At 36.3% G+C, this 24,720-nt stretch overlaps 1 protein-coding gene across 4 annotated transcripts in view; it reads right to left on the bottom strand.

Moving 5' to 3' along the window:
- The window catches only part of LOC121329019 (dedicator of cytokinesis protein 3-like), a 212,002-nt gene extending 196,093 nt beyond the window's left edge, over positions 1-15,909 (bottom strand). For 3 of the 4 annotated variants that reach the window (XM_041274211.1, XM_041274212.1, XM_041274213.1), the window contains exon 1: positions 15,238-15,909. In XM_041274211.1, the coding sequence (XP_041130145.1) occupies positions 15,238-15,274 (37 nt within the window). In that variant the 5' untranslated portion in view covers positions 15,275-15,909. The remainder of the gene's footprint in view (positions 1-15,237) is intronic. The other variant, XM_041274210.1, reaches the window with a different exon arrangement.
- Between the last annotated feature and the right edge of the window lie 8,811 nt (positions 15,910-24,720).

Genomic DNA, 24,720 nt, shown 5'->3' with positions numbered 1-24,720 from the left:
TGCAAAACAGAAACTAAGTAGGCAAATGTGCTTCTTTAGTGTAATAGTCAACTGTAGAAGCCCTTTTGAAAGACTAAAGAAAAGAAAAGTTGATCTCATATCTAGACAGCTCTTGAAGGTTGGTCAACCCATCATAAATGTGCCAAGTAGAACCAAAGCTGAACTAAGCGGTCAAGCCAGAGATCATCCAATCATTCAGCTCCCTGTACACAGCTCTCACATACTGTATTCTTTATGAACGTTTGTGTCATTTACAGTAAACTGCAGCTCAAAATATCATTTGAAGATCCTGTTATCTCACCCAATGGTTCCAAACCCCCGTCCTGGTGACTCCTGTGTCTGCTGGTTTTCATTCCAACTGAGCTCTCAAATACTTAACTAGAATTGAAATGATAATTTGCTTAATTAGACCTTCTGAATTGTTTTCAGCTCTTAAACAGTTGCCCAAGTTCAAGTTACTTATAAAATGTTTTCTATGATTAAAAAGCGCACTCATGTGAAATGTAAGGTTTGACTTGCATTGTCGTGTCGATTTCAATTTTATTTAAAAAATGTAACAAACTACAATATTTTTTCACATACATGTAAAATATAATGTGTTACCACATTTCGTTACCTGTCAGAAAAGGAACCATTACATTATTATTATATGCAGTTGCAAGTTGCTGATCATTTTAAATCAAATTACAGTAATGCATGACTCCCCAACACTGAATGCAACATTATTCTGTAATGGCTTCAACACTGATGTTATACATTCTAATAAAGAGGCCTCATCTGTCAGGGTCTAACACAAATCATTAAACAAGTTAAACTCATACTTGCCACTGTAACAAAAGCAAACCCTTGACGGTTGTTGTCTTACAAATATTGCAATGTGTAGAGGGTGTAAAAGGCAGTCATGAGGGAAGACAACAATTTCTCTTCATTAGCAGTTGCTGCAAACCTTTAGTCAATTTCAATACCTTAAAAAAGTCCCTTTCAGAACTACTTGCTTTTTAAAGTATTAAAAAAGCTTTCTTATGTCAAGATATCAGTTTTGTTTTTACATTGACTGCATTTATACAAATTCTGGGGACCATATTAACTTCACAGACTGCCAGGCCATTGTTTTTACAAGCAAATTGGATAGAACATGTTCTTTATTACAGAACAGAGACATGCTGCTACTGTGTGTAACAAACTTCAATAAAACCAATGCCTTTACAGCAGGGGTCTCCAACCCTGGATCTGGAGAGCCCCAAATCCTCAGGTTTGATAGGTGTCGATGTCATCAATGGCTAAAGATCTGGAACACCTGTTAATCTTCACGAATTAATAATTGGTGCAATGAAGTAACTGAGAGCTCGGTTAAAACAAAAACCAGAAGACCCAGTACCTCTCCAGGACCAAGGTTGGAGACCACTGCTTTACAGGAATTCAGTTACTACAAATACAATAACTATATACAACCATGTCACAGAATGAATCAGTCACTCATCATCAAATCAGTCACTCATCATCAAACATCACAAATACAGATGAACTGTATTACGTCTCTGTTTGTAAAAGGAATCCATCAAGATCTAATCCCTTCTCGGGGCTTCTACTACATCTAGCCCCAAATATCTAAGAGGGCAGATGTCACGGCACAAAGACAATACAGCAGCAAGAATTCCTTTAAATTAAAATGGGACTGTGAGAACGTTTGCGAACACTAATGCACTACTCCCAGTGGTGCTTTGGTTCAGGTTCAAGTTTCTAGGTTTGAAGCTGGGTGCATGCTTATGTTCACCACAATAGGCAGTGTTGACGCCAAGTGAGTGTAGCCAAGTCCTTAGTGCTCTTTTTCAGACAAAGTGGCTCTGAATGTTGCAACCCTGCAGCCAGATCAGTATGCAGCAAAGAAACAGAATGGAGCGCTGCTATTCTTTTTCTGTTCAGTTTAAACACTTCTGATGCGATCCTCTATGCAGTGACTTGTGCTTTGGTAAAGACTGAGGCTGCTCCAATTGTTGTGACAGAAAGCTCAGCAGTGCTGAATATAAAACAGAGAGTGTTTGCTGGCAATGTTGCTCATTGCAGTTAAATGTAATTATTATCATATCTGATTTAAAAAGGCTCAGACCTTAAATAACCTCGCTTAACGCTTCACATAATAAGTAACTGTAGTACATTCAGATATAGAACAATTTAACTGCAACTTGGCTAATGAAAAATCTAGTTTTAGTAGCCTTTATGTAGAATCAAAACCAGCACATGACAGCCACTCCTTTGTTCACACACTGTAAATGTTAAATAGAAAAGACAGAACAGATTCATTAGAAATGGGACAGGGGGAGACTGGCTGCTGTCACTAGCAAAGTCATTTAGCTTCTATCAATAACAAAAGGGGAGAGAGGTCACATTACAGGAAACAATTACAGAGCAATGTAACAGTTCACAACCAGCTTCCACTCCAGGAGATCAGAGATCAAAGCTGGTCAAGAAGCAAACAGAGATGAATTTGTCTTACATTAATGGGTTTTGTATGCAGGTTTCTCCCCGCCCCAAACTGTATCTGCAATGTCAGGATGGAAGGGGTGGTGGTGCAGCTGCAAACAGTTCATAAAACTGCATGTTTGAAAAGACTTTGAAATGATGCCCTATTTAAATGGGCCAGGAGTCCATCAATTGAATGCTTACCCCAGTTGTCTCACATTCCTGTTCACAAACCAACTGGATGCCTCCCACTCACATGCCTTCCAAATTTGACGTTGTATACTTTGAAAGTAAATTAACCACCAGAACTGTAAGTAGGCATCCAGAAAGACATGCACAATGCAATAGCCTACTACAGGTAAAAGAAATAAAAAAAAAAAAAAATTCAATATTAAAATAATACGTTAAGTTCAAATTACAGAATTTAATGAGGTTTCTGGAGGCTAGTGAGAGAGAGAGAGAGAGAGAGAGAGAGAGAGAGAGAGAGAGAGAGAGAGAGAGAGAGAGAGAGATTGATTCCAATAACAGCAGAAACAAACTGTGTAAAATCACTTGCACTTTGCAGTATATTCTTAGGTTGTTATGGAGACGACAAGAGAAGATGCAGTGGGTTGTATAGATGTCAGAGTCATTCTCCTTGCTTCGTCACTGGGAGCTCCAGAATTCCTCTTTCACATATACACCCAGCTGTATCTTTCAGAGAAAAATCACCATAACAACCACCACACTTATTCTAAGCATCGCAGGAAAGTCTCACTATTCAGTCTGAACCTACATCCACTGCACTAACACAGCTCATCTCCAGCAAGGGGGGGCTTTAAGGATCAAAATAAGGAATGGTTCAAGCTGCACCAGTTGGGATATTTTAGATACATTTTGCCAAGTGAATTCAGACCTATTTCCACCTCCATTATCCAGCAATGCATACACACATATCCTGTCCTTTACTATGCTACTTCCAGTTTATCATGTATTCAAGCTGGAAGAACCTCCTCAGGTCCTTATGCACTTTAGCAATTAAACTGCATTTTTTGGATTATATTTAGTCATTAGATGTAGAAATTAGAAACCGATTTGTTTTTGTTTCCACTCAACAGAGGAAACTAAATAGGCTTGAAAAAAATACATTACAATAACCATTCTAAAATTAATTTAGATTTTTCATGGCTGAATTTTTTTTTTCAAAATTATATAACTTCAATAGTTGACTACATTGTACAATCTTGCACTGGTTAACACAGGAGGCAAAACAAATAAACCAAATTACTTTCTTGAGAAATACTCTTCTGTAAAATGGAATAGGTTTTATTTATTAAAATTTTGACTAAATATTTTCTTGTATAATAGCATAAATAAATTACATTTGATACTTCTGGTATAAATTATTGAAATTATTGAAGCAGTCATAATATATGGGGTCAAAGGCCTTCAAATCGATACAATTCAACTTGATGACCCTTCAAACAAACCAAGTCACTATCCTTTTAGGGATCCATGTATAACTCAACTATATGTGCAATGAAATTGTACTGAATGGCTAATGGTTCCAATAGAATATTTAATGGGTCATACTGTACTGCTTGTACACAATTAAGACCAGAGGGATGAAAACCAAATAGTATATAGGGGCCAAATACAAACACCCAGGATAGGAAAGTATTGACTATTCTCACCGGCATACTAACTATCTTCATTGCAAAAACTGCTAGCAATGTGAACCTGCATATTGAGTGCAGTATCAGCAGCATGTGATGCAATGAAATTTACTCAGGCATCTAGGTATTGTATCTATTGTGCTGGATCTGGGTAGTGCTGGAACAATCCATTATCACAGTATCAATATTTTTTGGTGGCTCTGTCACTAATTATACTGATCAGTCTGCTTGATTATGAAAATGGTGGACTATGTATATTCATGATGACCCCTGTCTTGACATCATGTGACATTTAACCATCCACAGCAACCTTATTAAAAAGAAAAGCCTTTACTAACTAGGCCCATCCTTGTTTAGCTTCTGAAACAGATACCAATGTGGACTGGCTGTCAGACAGCAACAAAATGCAAATGGACTATCTGTAAGGCACAATAGTCTGATACTGTAGAAACCATTGTAGTATTGATTTATGAACAGCACTATTCCCGCAGAAATATTAAGATGGATGGTGGCAAGAAAAAATGTAAAATAATTTCCCTTGGAATCAAACTATCAAAGCATTATTTTATTTGAACATTGCAACTTCTAACACAGAATGCAGTTTGTACAAAGTTAACCCTTCAGGCATCAACCTTATTCCACACAGATCAAATAAAACACCTGTTCTTGAGAAATCCTGTATCGACAGGATGCATGGAAAGCCCCATTTGAAGAAAACAATAAAAAATGTAACTGATAGAGCATTGATTTACACAGACCTGTTGTATTGTACAGTATTTAGATATAATGCTTTACACCATTTCAGTACTGACCTGGATTTCAATATTAGGGACAGCATGTAAAAAGCAACCATGTTTCTACAGATATAAACTGTTTATAATAAATTATATAAAAATTCACATACATACAGAAGTGGGCTATCATGAATAATTGAGTCAGTCCAGAATAAATAACATCCGCTCTGTTACTGTTCAATGCATTAAAAGTTGTCTTACAGTCGTTGTGATAGTGTAATCAACAAGCAAATAATGATTTGCTAACGGCTCAAATACGGGTGGTTATAGTCAGTATACTCTGCACTCAGTTACATCTGCACCCCCTTAGTGGTCTGATGCAGTATTAGGAGTCTTTTCAGAAGCAGTATCTTAGACTGAATATTAAGTATTGTAGCAGGGGGAGATCTGTGCTGACTCTGCTGGCGTGTTCACAGTGCTGCAGGAAGAGTGCGACAGTCGTCCAACAACCGCCTGGGAGTCATGGCAGTGACACAGGGAGGTGGGAAAGTGGGTGTGTGGACTTTCCCCCTCTCTGAATGGCTGAGAGGCGGGTCTTGGGGAGATTGTTAGCCCTATAAGTTAACGCTCTGTTGTTTCCTCAGGTCTGCCCACTTAGACGCGTCGAGAGTGCAGAAGCTCTGGTCCAGGACCGAGAATCAGCCGGGAAGTTTCACAGCGAGACAGTGAGAGCGGGGAACCCTTGGGCAGACCCCGGAGTATTGTAACGGAGCAGGCTAGTTAGCCGGCAGTGTAGGACGGTGATCCGGGTCGCACGGGTAGCGGCGACTGGGATATAGCTGTCAAGTGCAGCACCTTTTCTTTGTAGTTTTGTTACTGGTTTATTTTCCCTGTTTCTTTGTGCCTTCTGTTTTGAATTATTGTTTCGAAGCACCTGCAAGTGCGCCGGTATTGTGTACCATTGCTTGGTATTCCCGTGGTTCTGTTTACCATTGTTGGTAAGCAGACCACGGACCAACAGCGCCATCTGTGGGTGAAAAGAAAAAGAGCACCCCAAAATAAAACTGGGCACCTGTGCGGTGTTGCCAAATCCACCTGTGTCTCCTGTGTCAGTGAATTACCCACCACCCTTCCACAAGTATGTATAGAAAACAATGAAAATAAAAACAGAACTCATATAACAGTATGTTATTTTCTTCAGGGGTGGGGTGGGTGGGTTATTTTGCTTTAACAAGCAACTTGCTCAGACTGAGCATATAATGCAAACCGATACATTTTCATGTACACACATAGGCAGGAAGGCAAGCACCTAAGCTCCTTACCATAGACTAATCCTTCTGTTTGAATGATCAGCACATATATGTAATAATCTGTCTTTGCCAATGCTACCGGATTGGTATAGCTATTCAGGAGGCAATGACAAAGAGCAGAACCGACCTGCAGTGCCAAACACTACTGAAGAGACACAAAGTTTGTGGCTGTATGCTTTTAATTAGTTATTTTTACTGTGCACAGCCACGGCTACAATAAGAAAACAGAACATTATCCCTGTTAATGAAGAAAACTAAAGAGGACTTCCGAGGAATGTTAATCGTTTATGTTGAGTGTTATGTTTACAGTTTTGTTCAAGCTAAATGAGCACCTATAGTGTACCTTGAGAAATGAAGAGATGTTATTTGGCATTATAATAATCATTGGAGCTGTCGGCTGTGTTCTGGGCAGGATCTCGGTAGCATTTTCACCCAACAGCTTTAAATAAGTGACCAGTTTGAAGCCAATTTACTTGCAAGTAATAAAGCTATAGTTATTTGTATGTTGCAGCTCTAAATAACACATAACAATTAAACCTAAATTCAAATTACCTGTTGCTTCAGTTGTGATATTGGATCCAATGGAGAAAGGAGTAATGAATGACTGAATGTTCAAAATAATAATTAATAGAGGAAAGCAGAAGAAAGGTAATTGTAATACACAGCAATGCTAATTTAGAAAAAAGGCTTTCTGTTAAAAATACGTATTTTTTAAATATAAAAACAGGCTTTGAAATAATAGATATAGATGTGAGCCACTTCACCACACGGTGCTGATCACTTGGGATCTGCCATCAATGTTCCAGGTGGCCACCATCTCCAATAAACACTCTTAACTCTTAACCTGGCTTCAAATCACATACTTCAAGGTAAAAACGGAGTGAATTTCACACTGAAGCAACATGGACAGCAGAAATGGGTGTAGAGAGGTTTGTCACCTCCAGATTTTGCTTTGACTCCAAGGGTTTGTCTTCAGTCTCTGTTTCTCACTTACTGTATCATGTGGCACCTCATTAAAATAAAACACGCTGGTCTGACCACGGGCAGTCACCCATTCATAACTACGATTCAGGAGACCTGTGCCAGCAAACAATTGCACTAATTATTCTGGCTTCTACAGAGGGCACAGGAAAAAACAAGCTTAAACATTCTACTGTATTAATTGATATGTTCTTACTTCGGGCATTCTGTAGAGTCCACTGGGTTCTGTTTCCCACTGCTTCTGGGGGACATAGAATAGTGAGAGACTCGGTTGGTAATATATAGTGCTCAGAAATCTTGACTTCAGCTTCTAGCAACACCCACCAGCACGGGACAATGAGGTACTTCTGGTGTGCTGTGCTGCTATCATTAAAGAGCAAACAGCTCCCAATGCAAATGTTATGTTTTCATTCTTTCTTTTTAAAAAAAAAACTCCCTTTTAGTCAATATCGTTATTGTCTCGAATTAGAATTCAGATAGATTCAGGGCTATGTATGTGTTGCAAAAGTTCAGCCCCGCTAATGCATAAAGTACAAACTGGAGCACTGTGCCCGCCATTATGTGGTTTTCAGCTGCTGTGGGACTTGCCCATTGCCTTTGATGAACTAGATGTTTTTGTGAACAAGAACAAATCATCTCACAGGGCATAGTTTAAAGGGAATGGCCCCTCAGGAAGAAAGGATTGTAGATTTGAAGTAAAATTGACACTTCATTTTGAGAATGAGTAGTGCTTGTACTGGACAAGTGTATATAAACCGTTGAATCATATTAAATATGTCGTGAGGCTAAAACTAACGGGTCTACAGTACACTAACATGACCAAGAATCAGAGAACTCTGTTGTGTATCAAACTTGACAGTATAAAATTGAACTTTTGATTGTTTAACATTTACTAGGAGTACTAAATTAAAAACCAAAGGCTTAAGTCCTGTCTTAAAGCATTCCCATTCCTGTGAGGGATCCTCTTGAATTCCATCTCTGTAAACATCCACATGACCCAACAGGGCCAGGAATCCGGATTTGTTATGGTAACGTTATCATAAGAGCCCCTCATACAAGACCTATCTGTAATCCAGCCCTGGATTAGCTGTGCCCAGAGTTGTATTAAAGTGCCCATTTCCAAAGCGTATTGCCTGAACCACATCTGCCTGCCAGGTTTTCAAATTAATAACCAATGCAGCAACCTTTATCCATAGGAAGGAAACCTTACAATTGAAGCACTAAACAGTGGACTAAAAGTCTAGAAAGTAACAATTAACGAAAAGGTGTCAGAAAATCAAACTAAAATGCATGCAAAATAAAAAAAATAATCTAATGAATTAAAAAAAGAACAATCATCAATTCAAAAAAAGCAGAACCATCAATTCAAAAAAAGTACTTACATTCATAATGACTGACTGAACTTCTATAAATACATTAAAAACAATTTGGTTCCACTACCCCCTTTAAAAGGTAAACTTATTTAGTTGTAATATGTTTGGTCCCAATACATTTGAAGGGATATCCTGGTTTAAGGAAAAGAATCATGCTTTGACTGTTGGATATACCAAGAAGGAATTAATTCATTTTGTTGGATTTTAATTTACCTGATTACAGCCTGCCACTCCACACAGAAATTATGCATACTGGCACAATATTGTAATAATCCATGTTTTATGATTTGAACTGTATATAATGAATGTAACTTCACAACATTAAGCCTGCTGTAAACTGTGTAACTCAGCAAAACTGGGTGTTAATTTTTAGGCTTTTTTTTTTTTTTTTTTTTTTTTCCTAGTTTAAATCAACAAAAATTTCCGAAAAGAACCAGAGACTGCCATTGAATCAAACCCACCCCAGTGCATCACAAAGCCCCATTCATTAAGTGGCTGTGTGAATAGCTGGTTTAGCAATGTGCCAGAAAGTTCTGAATGATTTGGAAAACACCCCTGAGTTACCTCCCACTTGAAGACTGGAATGCAAACACTTTTACCCCAATGAAAAGCAATTCTGTTTACTGCAAGCCTGGTGCTGTTTAATGTTCCAGTGTGTGTGTGTCTGGGTGTGTGTTGTGGGGGTTGGGCAGGGGTTGTTTACACCCAGTTATCCAGAGGCGGCAGCTGACTGTACAGAAAGACTGGAGGCTGCAATATTGAAAAATCACCTACTGTAGTCGATAACATGCACACGTGATGCTTGGCAACTGTTAGTTGGTAAATGGATACAAAATCACAGTTTCCGAGAGGACAGAAATAACAGCTGCACACACCTAGTGGACATATTTCAAACCACTTTCCTTTAGAAATTTCATAAGCAATTTTAAAAGATTCTGGTAAATAATGATCCAAGAGGAAACAATCATTGAGAATGACAAAGGACACATAATAGGATATTAAACAGGTACAATATTAGATATTATGAAAATGTAGATGGCTGCACTCATCCAGCTCTCAATGACCTCAATGATGACGCGGAACAGACCCCAGCAGTGCACACTACATGCATTTACAGATCTGCCCTTTAAGATGAGTCAATTTGTGGAAGTAGAATTATTATTTTTTCACCAAGGCGCACAGCATACCGTGTGCATATTATGTACATGCATTATCATCCATTAAAATGACATACTTAATGTCTCAACACAGGCTAAGCCCATGGTGATGGTGTTATCAGCTAGAATGAAAAAATAAAGAGTTTCCTCTTTTAAATCCTCAACTACAGCAGTGTAATTTCCCCCATCAGTCAAAAATGTTAGAGACAACAAGATAATGTGGTTATCATTCAAAGTAATACTGGGACAGAAAGGGTAGACGAAATACATGCAAAAGCCAAAACTCATTTATTTCATATGGTTTTATATTCAAGCAAAAATATCCAATGGGAATTGCCAGACAGGTCTTAATTTGGGTATATATGATGGGTATTATTGCAATTATATGTCACTGAAAATCAGGAATTTATTTTGCATTATTATTGCTTTTGTAACATTGTAGAAACCAACTTTCAACCCATTAGATTTCAACTTGCAGGCCAGTTTGAACCACAATTTCACATGATGTAATGTATTCTATACAAGAGTCAAATAATCTGTACCTAAAAAGGTATTTTTCTAGTTATCTGTTTTACTGCATGCACCAGTTTATATCACAACCTGGAGTGCATGACTAAGTCTCTGAATATCACGTCAACCCAACGTCCCCTATCTTGAGAAGCAATTCCATTTTAGAACTCCATTAGGTCAAGGCAGTCCGCAAATAACGGCACAACATCCTGCACAGTATTATTACAGGAAGCATCAAGGAACAAAATATTGATCTGCCAGGAAAGAGAAAGAACACAGTACCCCTTTCAAATCTTTCTGCTAACACTACTTGGATCCCAGCCCCACATTTCAAGCTGCACATTTACATAGCAGGGGATCATTCATAAGTTCTGGTGACTAACTCTTATCCTCAGCTTTCACTTCTCTGCAAATATTATGTGCAGCACTTGCAGGTAGGCCTGAGATTCAGACTTTTCAAAGGTTCACTGAAATACTGACTGTTAAATTAATAACCCTTACTATTACTGTATGCACACCAAGACCAACACCTATATTTCACATTTTTCTAATACGTTTAAAAATGTAGACACAATTCTAAAAAAAAATTATATGTTTGGATAAATTTAAAATGTTTAAAATCTCAACTATTAAGAGCATTAGTTTACTCTAATTAATTTGCCTTTAATTAACTCATTTTTTAATAGAATGTAAAAACCTGTTGATCATAGAAAACTAGAAACAACAAAGCAATATAATTCAAGGTCAAACATATTATAGTAAAAGGGCTTTACTGCTATTTTTCAAGAACTGAAACACCCACTCCAACACTCCTACAAGCTCGGTTACTGCTTCTTTCCCTGTGACTGTACTGTCGATAATGACTGCTTTGACTGGTAATGAACAAAATCATTCACCAATGTGTTGGTCCATCATAGCTATGAAAAAAATAAATAAAAGCTATAGAATTAAAAATGAAAAACATATTACCATAATGTGTGCATCTTTGATAAAGCAAAGCTGAGATGTACTACTTACTTCACTTATTTGGTTGGTTTTGTGCTTTAAGCACTCTTCCTTTTGGATTTTACTCCAGGAGTTAATAAATATGGTCCTCAAAAAGTATTCAACTAATATTCAAGTAAACTAATATCTCAAAGGGGAGGACAATATTGATGTCTAAACCAAATGTGTGTGAATGTGTGTGAGTGTGTGAGTGTGTATATATATATATATATATATATATATATATATATATATATATATATATATATATTATTATTATTAGACAGACACACACACACACAGTGCTCACCCTTTATAACGCTATAGTGGGGAGCCATAGTTACAAGACCATGCTCTTTGTGTTCCGCCTTATAACAACCATAAAAGGGTTACTGCAATGGCTTTCGGAGCAACAACCCTATCATATTATAACCGATTCCACACTATAACGAGGCGCGTTATAACGGGTGAGCACTGTATATATATACACATACGCTTGGCAACTGTTAGTTGGTAACTAGGATTAATACATTTGCCTGCGGTAGCACTAGGGATAAGCTTTGTTATTATTTTACAAAGGGAGGGCTCTGGGCAAAGTGATTAGTCAGAGTGTATTGGATTTATACTTTTGGCACCCAGGAGGTGAATACAGTCTGAATTGCAGTGACCAAATGCTACGTCTGCCTGACAGCTGTTTGGGGACTTAATGAGTTCTGTTAAAGCTGTGTTTCAAATGGCCGGCAGTCCACAGCACCAACATAACTGGCAAAAACTGGGGCAGCCTTCTGCAGAATATCTTAAACATCATTCCACGCAAACAAAAAGTCACCTATCTGTTTATGTGGGGGTTACATTGGGTCACAGATCAGTTTACATGTACACACTGAAGTAAAAGTATGTTTATTTTATAACATTAAATCAGTATTGAAATTCTGCAGCAGCCAGTTGCAAGACATACAGTATCCATTTGAGAAACATGAAGCTAACAATGATAGATGGATACAGAATTAAACACTATTTAATTGATCAGCAGCTTGGATTTTAAACTGTTATATTAGTTTCCATCTTGCATCCGAATCCAGTCATGCAAGGCACAATTAATGAGGACCTGCTACTAATGGCTGTACTTACAATCAATTCACAATGGGTCTGTTTACTGAAACATTAAGAAAATAGACAGATTTTCATCAGCTTTTTTAGCAGACAGTAAAATGTTTCCAATATTTATTTATTTATTTATTTTTATACACACAATCATCCACCATAATACATCAAAAACAAAATAAATAAAAATTAGCCAAAGCAATTCTGCACAAGATCAAAGTCTAGAAATTTGAGACCTGGCAACTCAAGCAAAGTTTCCATCTGCCACCTGGCCTGATTTGAAAAAGATTTCATCAGTGCAGCATTTCCAGCAATAGCAGAATGAAACCAAACCCAGGTGTACCGGGAAAGAAATGAATCTCTCCAAATCGCTTTGATGGAGGAAGTGACCCAAATGAGTGTCCATATGAAACCTGTCAGATATCAAGCCAAATAAATAAGCAACTGAGACTGGCTTATTTATTTCTAGATCCAGCAGAGGCGATATTTGACTTTTGTCTAACAAGATTATGTAAAAGAGACAATCACAGGGTTCATTTTAATGATCTAAACAGCGGCGAATCTAAATACTGCCGCTCCTTAACTCTAAAAAAAAAAAAAAAAGCATAACAGCAAAATGCAAATGCAAACTGACAGGCCCTAATCAAAGAAAGAATTCACTTGTCCAAGACTTCATTGTATTTATTTATTAATTAATTTTAAGCCTATTTTACTAGAATAATCACATATCATGTCCTGGGAATGTATTTCTTCAGTACAGAGGTATTTGCATCATTTGTACAAGGCAGAAGCTTTTTATAATGTTCTTTGATGTTCAAAACAAACCTTTGCTTTTCAGAAAATTGATATTTACTTTCAGTTCAGCATGTAATAAAACAAGTACAAATATGGGAAAGCATTCTGCTGAAGACCACTGGTATATCCATTTAGTAAGATGTATTATTATTACTATTATTGCCTGTCTCACTGGTTGGTATGAGACTATACATCTGAGTTAATCACTACCACACTCCTCTGTTAGCTTTGAGTTCATTCATTCAAATCAGACTTTCAAAAGATTTCAGCCTCTCTGCAAAAGCAAATCTTTTAGAAAGATCTTTCTATATATATATATATATATCACATATATATATATATTATATCTATATAATATATATATGATATATATATCATACACACACACACACACACACACACACATATATATATATATATATATATATATATATATATATATATATATATATATAGATAGATAGATAGATATAGATAGATAGATAGATAGATAGATAGATAGATAGATAGATAGATATTGACAGTGGTTTCTTCCATTTTAAAATATGGTATCTTTTAAATCACATCTTCACAAGATCCAGGACAGTTTTTTTTTCTGATTTTTTTTTTTTTTTTTAAGCTTATCAGATATAGGTTATATCACTCAATTGTTGTTTCTGTAATTTGAAGGATTGATCAGAGAACACACTGCACACACGTGAAATATACTTTTCTTAAATGATTGAACTGGTATGTGCAGAACTATAAGGAGATGGAATAATTGGTAATGGGAAATCTTACATTTTTCACCCAGGTCCTCTCACAGTATTCTACACAGTACCAGCAATTTGTAGTGCTCACATTGTATTCGGAATTTTCAAAATCTAACAAAAAACTATACTGTATGACAATACACTCACACTTTTCAATGTGCTTTTTACTACACATGCATTGCAAAATCGAAATTACACGAGTGCACAAAAATATATACTGCTGCATTCTGTAGTGTTGTTAAAAAATGTTATTGTTGGCTCAATTACACAAATACAGATACACGTTTTAATATTTATCCTCAGAGTTGTATCAGAATAAGGTTTAAATAAAATAGACACTCTTTCGTCAAAATTTGATAACTAGCGTATACTAATTTTATTTAAATATATAACAAACAAAAAAAGACTGCATCAAAATTGTAATTTAATGAAGTATCTTGTTGTTCATCTTCTGGCACCCAGCCTCAATACATCCCTGACTAGTAAATATCACATAAGGCATCCTTTTAAATGGTAACCCGTGTACGCTTATAATTATACAATGAAGCATTGATAACGGAAACAGTAGCACAGTACAGGCTTTAGTGCGTTCGGTTTACAAGGAGTTAGATGGGTCTATTCATACTGTATTTTCTTAACCCACCTGTTGTAGCGAGATGAGTTTCCTGCACCCCCTAACGAGCAGTTCTCAAACAACACTGCACAGAATCAAACTCGTCGGTACATTATGAACACAGATCTTTCTCGCTGTACGGTACTGTATTTCAAGAATAGAGGCATATTTCTCTGTAACGAGCCTCTGTACTTCTACAGTGCACAACTCAGAAATACATTTCATGGAAACTGTAAACGCTGGTATTTCACATTAGTAGATGTCACGTTTATTCGAAATGGCAGAACTTGACACTCAGAGCCATGCTATCATCTCATCTCGTCATTGTTTAAACATTTTGGTTTTGCAAATATCTTTGAGAACGGTAAACATTTGCATATAATTAACTGGTTCGACCCAAGATACTTTTTTTGCCACACTATCATCATAAAATAATAATAATACTAAATAATAATAAATACTTATTCGCAAAACCGATTTCTTCAATAACATTTTGCAAAACAGAAGTTCTGTAAAGTAATGTCAACAATATGTATATATATATATATATATATATATATATATATATATATATATATATATATATATATATATATATATATATGTGTGTGTGTGTGTGTGTGTGTGTGTGTGTGTAATTCAGTGATGAAACAATTTAAGAAACGTTATTGTAATACAAGTGTGTATACATATTAGACACTGTAGAATTATATTTAAAATTGTAATTGTTAAATCCAAACACGTATGCAAGAATGACAATCAAAACTATAGCACGATGTGAATATCAGTAAACATGCAATAAAACTTACCAACACCAATCTTCTCTTCTTCTGTGGGTGTCCACATGATCCTGGTAAAATTCCCAAGAAATCAAAGAGTGATTTACCCGTTTTTATGTTAAAAAAAAAAAAAAAAAAAAAAAAAAAAATTCAAAGTTACACTAATCTCACAGCTCCGTGTTCATTTTGTTGAACTGTATACAAATAAAATATAAACGAAATGAATAAAATAAAATAAAACACCGTGTATTTCCTCCCTGTTCTCAGGTCCTCGTTGTCTGTCTTGCTAAGTAAGGTACAGTTGTGCGATGTGTTTGTTATCGGCAATCTCTCCCCAGCTGTGTATGGGAATGTTCTCAGCGCTCTCAGTGCTGCAGCATCCACTGCTGAAGCAATAGTGAAGACACTTTAGTTATTTATTTATTTATGTATGTATGTATGTATGTATTTATGTATGTATGTATTTATTTATTTATTTATTTATTTAACCCTCTTGCAGCACATTCCTCTTCCATTGTTCTTTAAGATCGGTTCTGTAAAAGCCGGTGTATGTACTTGCAGCAGCCTTTTTTTCTGTGGCGATTGTTAATTTGTTCTCTGCTGCTGTACAATAATGCCCCCGTGTCTGTCGCAGCTGTAGCGGGTGATGATTATCCTGAAACCCGCAGCTGCGCCATCTTTCCACCGCCGTCACATGACGCGGCTAGTCAAACGACCATTTATAGGGAGAGAAACCCTAAACTATACCAGTCTGCGACAGTGTACCGCTCTCAGAAGCCCTTTGGGTGCGGGTCTAGGTCAAGTCTATGTGACCAAAAGAAAGCAAACATTTATATTTTAAGTTTTACTATGTGTTAAAATCATTAGTTCACTATAAAAGCTATAGCTCCAAGTGCAAACATCAATTTCATAAACTGGGCATTCAAAGCATTTACTGGGCTACTCTTCTGTTATATTTATTTTCTCTTTTTTAAGGGTTATACCTCATAAAAATGTTAATTGACTTAAATAGACACGGTTACCAAGTAACTACAATTTTAATAATTCCATAAACAACGTATGTAATTTAATATCTATAAATACAATATATTGTTTCTGCAACAGAATATATCCAACGTTTCCTTAGTAATAGTTAGTAATAGTTCCCACATTTCTCATTAAATGTGATTCATTTCTTCCTGTCATCCAGAGATAATATTGCCCTATTCAAAACTTTAAACATGACATGTTTCTATTGTGGGCACAAGTGAGCTTTTCACAGTATTGAAAGATGTATCTGAGAGCACTTGAAAGAAGGATCTGCACCAAGGCAGCGTACCAACAAAGTACTCCATTCTGCTCTCCACACTGTTGATGTTCTTTATAGTTTGTGATTAGAGGTTTGTTTATTAATCACAAAGCCACACCAACATATGTGTGCAAATCACAAAGCATCCTCAGAGACTAAAAACACAAAGCACAGATGAAAAAAAAAAAAGAACAGAAACACAGAGCACCTGCAAAAATTAAATGATCACATCACATACTATTTAAAGTGGGGACGCCATACTGCTACAACTGTTTTGTTTTTTTTTTTTTTTTTTTTTTTGTTGTTTTTAATAAGTAAATAAATAACGCAATAAGAAATTACTCCCAGTGCTTACTAGCAGTGCTTTTGATGGTCTCGTTTCAGCCCCTACTGGTCAATTCAAGATGTTACAGAATCCTAGTAATATGTCACTCAAAATGTTGGCAGACATTGGGGGTTAGGATTAGAAGGGTTTCATTTTGCAGTTTGTAAGATAACATGTTATTGAAATAGATGTCAAGTAACTCAACACATCCATTTCAAGCCGGCAATATGCAATGTAACTGACCGGTCATTTCACACTGATTTGTGGTGACCTATCATTAATCCCGTGTTGTCCCTATCATTAACCCCCGAGCTATGGGGAATCACAAGCAGTTTAGTACAATGTTTGTTATGCATGTTAACATGCATATTTATCAAATATGTAAAACAAAAATCGAAATAGTTAATTATACGAAATATTTTATGTGCTTAGGAATAGTGGTGCTGATTTGCTACTGCGTAATACGGAAAGGCGAGCCGCTGACCATGGTGCTGGAATTAAATTGAAAACAGAAAACAGAGAAAGAGGCTAGGAATACAATTCAATTACCTGTCGCTATTTCAAAGCATATTTTGTTGAGTTTTATTACCATAACTTGTTTAAGCGTTTAAGAATGGCAGATATTTCCCTTAACCTGATTGGTCATGAGGTCCTTAATCTCTGGTAAAGGTATCGTTCAATCCAAATCAACCGGCCGGAAAATACGTAAACACAGTATCAATGTATGTATGCCACCTTTGTCCCTCTTGATTAAACAAAATCTCCGTTCAACTACACGCCCTCTGAATGTTGTCTGTCAATGTAGAATAGTGTTTGCTTAGTATTCTATTGTACAAAACAGTACTATTTAAATCCCATTTTATAGAACCCTCCATTGCAAAGTATCTAATTGTGGTTCTGTATCGCCTGTAAACCCCCACACAATGAACATTCCAGAAAACGACCCAAGGAACCTTAAAGGTTACCTTTGTCATTTCCTGGCTATCTTGTGTTAAGAAAATTATAAAGCACGTGTATTTATTTGCATGAGTATACAGGCGCAGGGCACCAGGAGAGCTTGGATTTCATCAAAGGGCTATAATGTGTCCTTGAGTTTTTATCAGCACTTTGTACAGGATGCCTTGCACCATTACAAGAATAGATTAATTATACTGATACTTATACCACAGAACAGGGCTTGAGTGAGCCTTGCACCTAACCCAGCATCCTGTGTTGTATTTGAATTTTATAATCATATAACTTTCAGCAAGGTTACTTGTCATTATAACTATTAATAATACAACAGGATGGATTCAATACAACACATTACTTGTGTCCCTCCTTTCCTGTCAATGCTGTTTGCAATCATTCCGAGGTGCTTCTGTTGCAGTTCCTCCAGTGCTGTATTGTGTTTGTTTCTTATTTTATTATAAATGTTGAGCTGCTCTTCAGTTCTATTCCTGACATATACATATGCAAGGCAGGCTAGAACAGCTAGTGTCTGGAAGCAACAGCACCTATCTAGTGCTCAGCAGTGTATTGCCATCACAAGATGATCTACCCTGTGATGCCATATAGCCATAGAAGGTAACTAGAACTGAAGAGCAGCTCCTGAACTTGGGTAAAATTAAGTCACTCTAAGTATTGAAAATAGATGAAAAAAAGATGAATAATGTATCGTTTTTGGATACATACACATATATTTTTTCATTTTTTCTATTGCATTATATCTGGAAAATGGCATCCTCCTATGAGATTAGTGGGCATTTAACAAATACAGATTTAATATTAATATTATTATTATTATTATTATTATTATTATTATTATTGTTGTGTTGTTGTTGTTGTTGTTGTTATATTTTGATAATTTGCATAATAATAAAAAAGATCCATCAGATTGCTGAATAAAAAAATAAAAAAAAACGCTTTTATTTTAAAAGTTAGACCAGCTTGCTACCAGGTCACATCAAACAGGCTTCCTATCATATGTTTTCAAAGGAGACTACATTTTATAATGATGCTGTAAAGATAATAATGAAACATGATCACTGATAACAAACAGATAATACATAATAGATGGTTGGCATTTGGGAATTTTAGATTTTTTATCTGAATATTTTGATATCAGCTCCTGTGTCATAGTGTTTCTTAAGGAGATTGAGAATGGAGCTCTTTTAAGGTTAAGCACAGAGACAATGGCATCCTGTCCGTTGGATGCATAAGCTTGCCAGTAGTGTGCCTCCTACTGTATGACTAAACTGAGCTCATGAAGTGAATATTTCACATTTAATTTTGCCTAAACCTGAAGTCTCTTGTGCGCTGTGAGGCTGGAATTCATTTCGGATCTTACTTGGCTGAGGCGTTGGGTGATTGAGATCCACTGGGAGAGCTCTACAGGTAGATTCCAAGAATCTGCTTGTGAAGAACAAGAGCACCAGTGATGCCACAATATGACTTGGTAACAAAACCAATGGCTGAGTCTTGGTGATGCTGATGCAGTTTGTTTCATTTTAATTCACTCTGCAAAGATGGGCAATGCCCAATACTGCATGCCACACTCAAAGTAACAAAATATAACCACTCAGCCGAGTCGGCATGCCCATTGGCCCCGAATAATTACCTCTGAGTGATATAGCTCTGGACATCTAACGACAGCTCCATTTCTGAGGACTCATTGCTGCTTTTCCATTCTGCTCCTTATTTCCCTTGAATGTCTTCTAGCTTTCTAATGGGTAGTGTCCCAGGGGTATACTTATCTAGGGATATACTGTTTGAGGGGATAACAAAAAAAAAGAACATATGACAATGTTTTCAGTTATGGGGCACATGTTACATGCCATCTGTAATTATTTAGTTGTTCAGAAACTGCTTTGTAACTTTAGGATCACTATGTTATAATTTGAGCAGTGCTTTGCATTCCTATTTAATTTTTTTAAGTGTAGTAATTACTGGCAAACAGCCTGGGAAGGGCATTTCACATTTAACCACTAGGGAGAAGTGTGCTATATTGTACAGCAGGCTATAAAACAATTTAGCTCATTTTATGGGAAGGTAATTTTCATCTGATACAAACATCCTCATAGAAAGGCATTTCAGGTGGTTATATCACATGAATATCATGGTCTACTATATATTGTGTACATATCTAATTAGAATTCAAGGTTTCAGAATTTGGAATCCTATTCACATGCTTCCCCTCTCTTAAATCTACAATCTCTTCTCCAGTTCATAGGATCTCTCTATGAAACCCAGGTACCTTAATGTTGAAGTATGTGTAATCGAGTTGTGAATTCACATCAAGAGTCACCCCCACCCTCTGAAGGGGTTTTAAGAGAAGAATGGACCAAACTGGGAACCATGATGCACACTATTATTTCAGCTTTAAACATTTCAAAGAATGTTCTGCTCTGACAATATAATCATAACCTTATGTCCTTCATTCTCTGCAATCACAGTGGTTATATTTTAACATGACCAGTTTGAATGGCATTGGTTCCACTCATGGAATTTATTCTGTTCATGTTACTGTTTCCATGGAATCAGGCCTATTCATAAAATAAAACTTTTGAATGAAAACAAGAATCTTGTGTACAAAAAAAAAAAAACTATTTTGTACTCCGCAGGTGGCTGGGTTCACACTTTCTGAACAAATACAGCTGAAGCAAACCTTTAAAACACAGGTAACACCTTCTATATCCCAGGATGCATGTTAGTGCCTTATTATGCATTGAGCTTGTGGGTTTGGGAGTAAGTGATGATGGAGTTCTCAAAAAGATGAGTTAGTAGCTCTGTGATATCATAGTTTGAATAATTGTATATACATCCACAGGTATACAATATCACATTTATGTGATGGGGTATTTTTGAAGGCAACGGGAATTTAGCCAAACCACATTATTGGCTACTTGTAGTAAAGGAATTATTTGTATCATCTTCATAATATTTTATTTATTCCCTTCTTCATGTTGTTGTTTATGATAAGATCAATAATAATAATGTTTTATTTTTTTAAATTTTAGTTTTGTTTTTTGTACTATTCCAGTCAAAATGACCTTTTATAAAATCTAAAACCAGATTTTCTGAATTTAGGTGGTTTTAGAAATTAACAAAGAGGGGAGGAACTGATTTCAGTCTATGGATGTCATTTCTAAAACCAAAAAAAAAAATAAAATAAATAAAAAATAATGTGTAGATGTTGATTTCTTCACTTCAGAAATTCAGCTTTTAGAAGTAGTTGGAAAAGGACATTTTTTGCTGGAATGGTTACCATTAATTCCATTGCCCCCACCCCACACAGTAACCTGATGAGATATTTTCTTTGAGGAGACAGGACCTTGACCTCATCATGAGGTTGTTCCCTCCAACAGGACATGCTGTGACCTAAAAGGACAAGAATCTACTGAGCCAAACTCACCTTAAAGTATATAGCACATAGGAGGCTGTATGGGCTTGTAACCAGGAGGTCCCCCTGGTTCAAATCCCAGCTCACTCACTGACTCACTGTGTGACCCTGAGCAAGTCACTTAACCTCCTTGTGCTCAGTCTTTTGGGTGAGACGTTGTTGTAAGCAACACTGCAGCTGATGCATAGTTTACACACCCTAGTCTCTGTAAGTCACCTTGGGTAAAGGTGTCTGCTAAATAAACAAATAATAATTGCACTATCAAACACAATTACAAAACACCTTACCTCAAAGCAGTAACTGTCACTTCCCAGACTTTCCATTATAAAAGATGCATATGTAACAGTAAACTTGCATTTGGTTAAGTTTTCAAATGTACTGATCGTTCCTTCCAGATGTTTCACTTCCGCAGGCTTTTACTTCATCGAGACACATGTAGGAACATAATGACTTTGAAAACGTGTCAGTCAATACAATAACTCAAAATCCCAGAAGCTTCACACTTTGGCTTTTATCAAACACTGCTTTTGCTCGGGCTTCTTACGCTTTTAATGTATCCATGTTCTTTTTTCATATATTGAAAAAACATGTGTCCAATTGTGATGGAACACACTATGGACCTTCATAACCTGATGAAAGCTGTCAGTCATACTTTTAGACTGATCAGGACCTTTCAGCCAACCAGAGCGCAAGTTTTGGCTTCTTTATTCCATGACACATCATGAAGAAAATCTATTCGAAACAACAACCGTGCCACTTTCAGTTTTCACCGTTTTTTATTCTCCAAATCAGCACGGTTGACGTTACCTGCTGAATTTTGTTTTACGTGAGGCACCTCGCATAATTCCATTCAACTGCAAAAAGTCTGTTCAATATGGTTACATCACATACCTCAGCCACTTTATGACATTCAATTTATTCCCCCTTTTCAATTAATTTGATACTGGTCTAAATAAAGGTTGGTAATTAAATGTTGTTAATGATTAGAAAAGTAATGTAGCTGTATTTTTGCTACTTGTAATAAATAATAAAGTAGTATATAATAGTTATAGGAAGGTGAACGTGTGTATGGGTTACATAGACACTCGCAGCAACTTTCAACCTCGGTCCACTTTTACACAGACTGCTTTAATTCTGGAGTGTCTATACGGGGCCAATTCTCAAAAGGACATTGTCACCACAATTTTATTCATTACTCTTACTGTACAATTTCCTCGCAGATTGTCAGTAATAAAGATGAAAAATATGAGGAACACAATTACAATTATTTATTTAGATTTCACTCTTGCAAGGGATGCATTTATCTTGAAAGCACTGTACAACAAATTACATATATTCTGGGATTGTTTTCTGTTCCCAGAATACTTTCAGTTTACTTTCAACAAAGATCTTAAAATATATGAGTTACTCAGAGTTTAAATGAAAACAGTTCACAATGGATAGCCCAACGGAATACTGAATGCTAAATTAACTGTACACAATGAAATAACACACTTCACATCAGACATCCCCCATTGTTCTCTTAAACTGCTATTGTCCTGTAAGTGGACAGTGATGTGGAAATGATCAAACCTCATGCAGTATATAGATTTAGCAAGTTTGAGCTGTTGTGATAAAAAGTAAACATTAGCTCAAAAGTCAAGGATTCAGACAGCAATTCATAACCCAGAAGACATGCAGCTTCCACACGTCCATCTCTGCCAGAATGTCTCAAGAAACAAAGCAAGACAACAACTAACCTGCATATCCACATGCAACCGCAGTGGAGATTTTAATAAGCAACTCTACAAGACAAATGTATTGAAAATAAATGGTAAAAAGGGTTAAGAATGGTTGAAATTATGTAAGGGAAATCTTTATCACCAGTTCTTCCTGCTGATTCCTCTTTCCCTTGCTTGCCAGTGGACAGATGACTGTCCATTGAATTAACATACAGTGTGGACTGCACCAAGTGACATGATCCAAGCACGCAGCCACTTAATGTGCTGCCTGAGCTCCTTCATGGATATCCTTTTGAAATCTGATCTTTGGTAGGTTTCCTCAGACAGTTGTTGTCAAAGACAACTGGACAGACTTTTCTGTTTTCAGCACAACTCCAATCTACTCACAATAAAGCTTACAGCTCACCTCTCCTCGCTTGTGTTTTTTGTTTAAAATCTTGATATGACACTTGCCATCCTAGCTTTCTATACACATTTCACAGCCATGGCTCCCAAAGTATGTCCTTCTCTATGGTTGATAATAAAACAATGGTTTGTACCACAAACATGCAGCACACACTTTTGCGTAAATGGGCTGTCATAACATATCTTGTGATGCACAGTGTATCCATGAAATGTATTGTGTAATATATACATCTACATCTCTCTTTTGCAAAAAAGTTGGTACATTTCATAATGCATGTGCACCATCTAGGTGATTTACACTTGTATTGCCACATAGGAAATGTAATTTTAAAAAACCACCCACTTACATTAGCCATCCTGGTATTGCTGCAATATCCAGAGATAATTAATAAAAACAACACAGGATGTTCTCTAATTGGACTGGCCTAAGGAAGCGGGTGTCGAGTTTAACTTTTAATATTAAGTAGCTGAATAAAACAAAGCAAACAAATGTTACCACAGACACATGATTCTTTAAAGTATTTATTTATTTATTTCCTTTTGTAATAAAAATATTTTAGCTACATTCTGTACCAGGATCTTTACAGATTTATTTTGTGGCTTTATTTTTTTATTACAACAAAATGCACACAATAAACAAAAATGTCCCACACTTTGTAAAATGAAAAAAAAGTATTGCATATTACATAAAACTTTGTCCCCCCCGTCCCTCCCTTTGGTTTATTCACCATCATTGGGGTAGTCAAGTTGCGTCTCAAGAAAGAAATATCTCAGAGACCAATGTGCCAGTCTTTGTTAGGCCATATCATTTATTTCACAATATCGCCAGGTATATATATATATATATATATATATCTATATATATATATTATAGATATATATATAATTAGGTTACCCGGTCCCGAGTCCTCCAAATATCATCTATCCACACACTAAAATAAATCCCTTCACTTCCCTGCCCAACAATGGCACCAGCTGGAGCAGGAGGGACATCTTGGATTTTCCTTAGCTTTTTTTTTTTTTTTTTTTTTCAGAAACTTGTTTTGAAAGGATTTTAAGACAGCACAACAGATTCATAAAGACACTGGGTTCTCATGTTTTCTTTTTGGGAATGGAGCTTGTGGTATTAGCAACAAACCTTTAGTGAGACAGAAACAACACACCTGACACTCGTTCCCTGGGCAAGGTACGGTAGACATTAAAAGAACTTGATCAGTGTTTATAGCTTAGAACATTCTATACAGTTTAAAAATCAAAACAGTGAGGAGTGGGGGAAGAAAATATCTTTGAACAGGCACATCAGTGCTACTCTTATAAGTGCCAAAGACTGGTAACCATAAGCAGCAACCAACAGTGAAGTAACAGAACATCAATGATGTCAAATGTTGAGTGG

Source organism: Polyodon spathula, chromosome 16, assembly GCF_017654505.1.
Source record: "Polyodon spathula isolate WHYD16114869_AA chromosome 16, ASM1765450v1, whole genome shotgun sequence".
In the NCBI taxonomy this organism is placed as follows: Eukaryota; Metazoa; Chordata; class Actinopteri; order Acipenseriformes; family Polyodontidae; genus Polyodon; species Polyodon spathula.
This window is presented reverse-complemented; position numbering and strand designations above follow the sequence as displayed.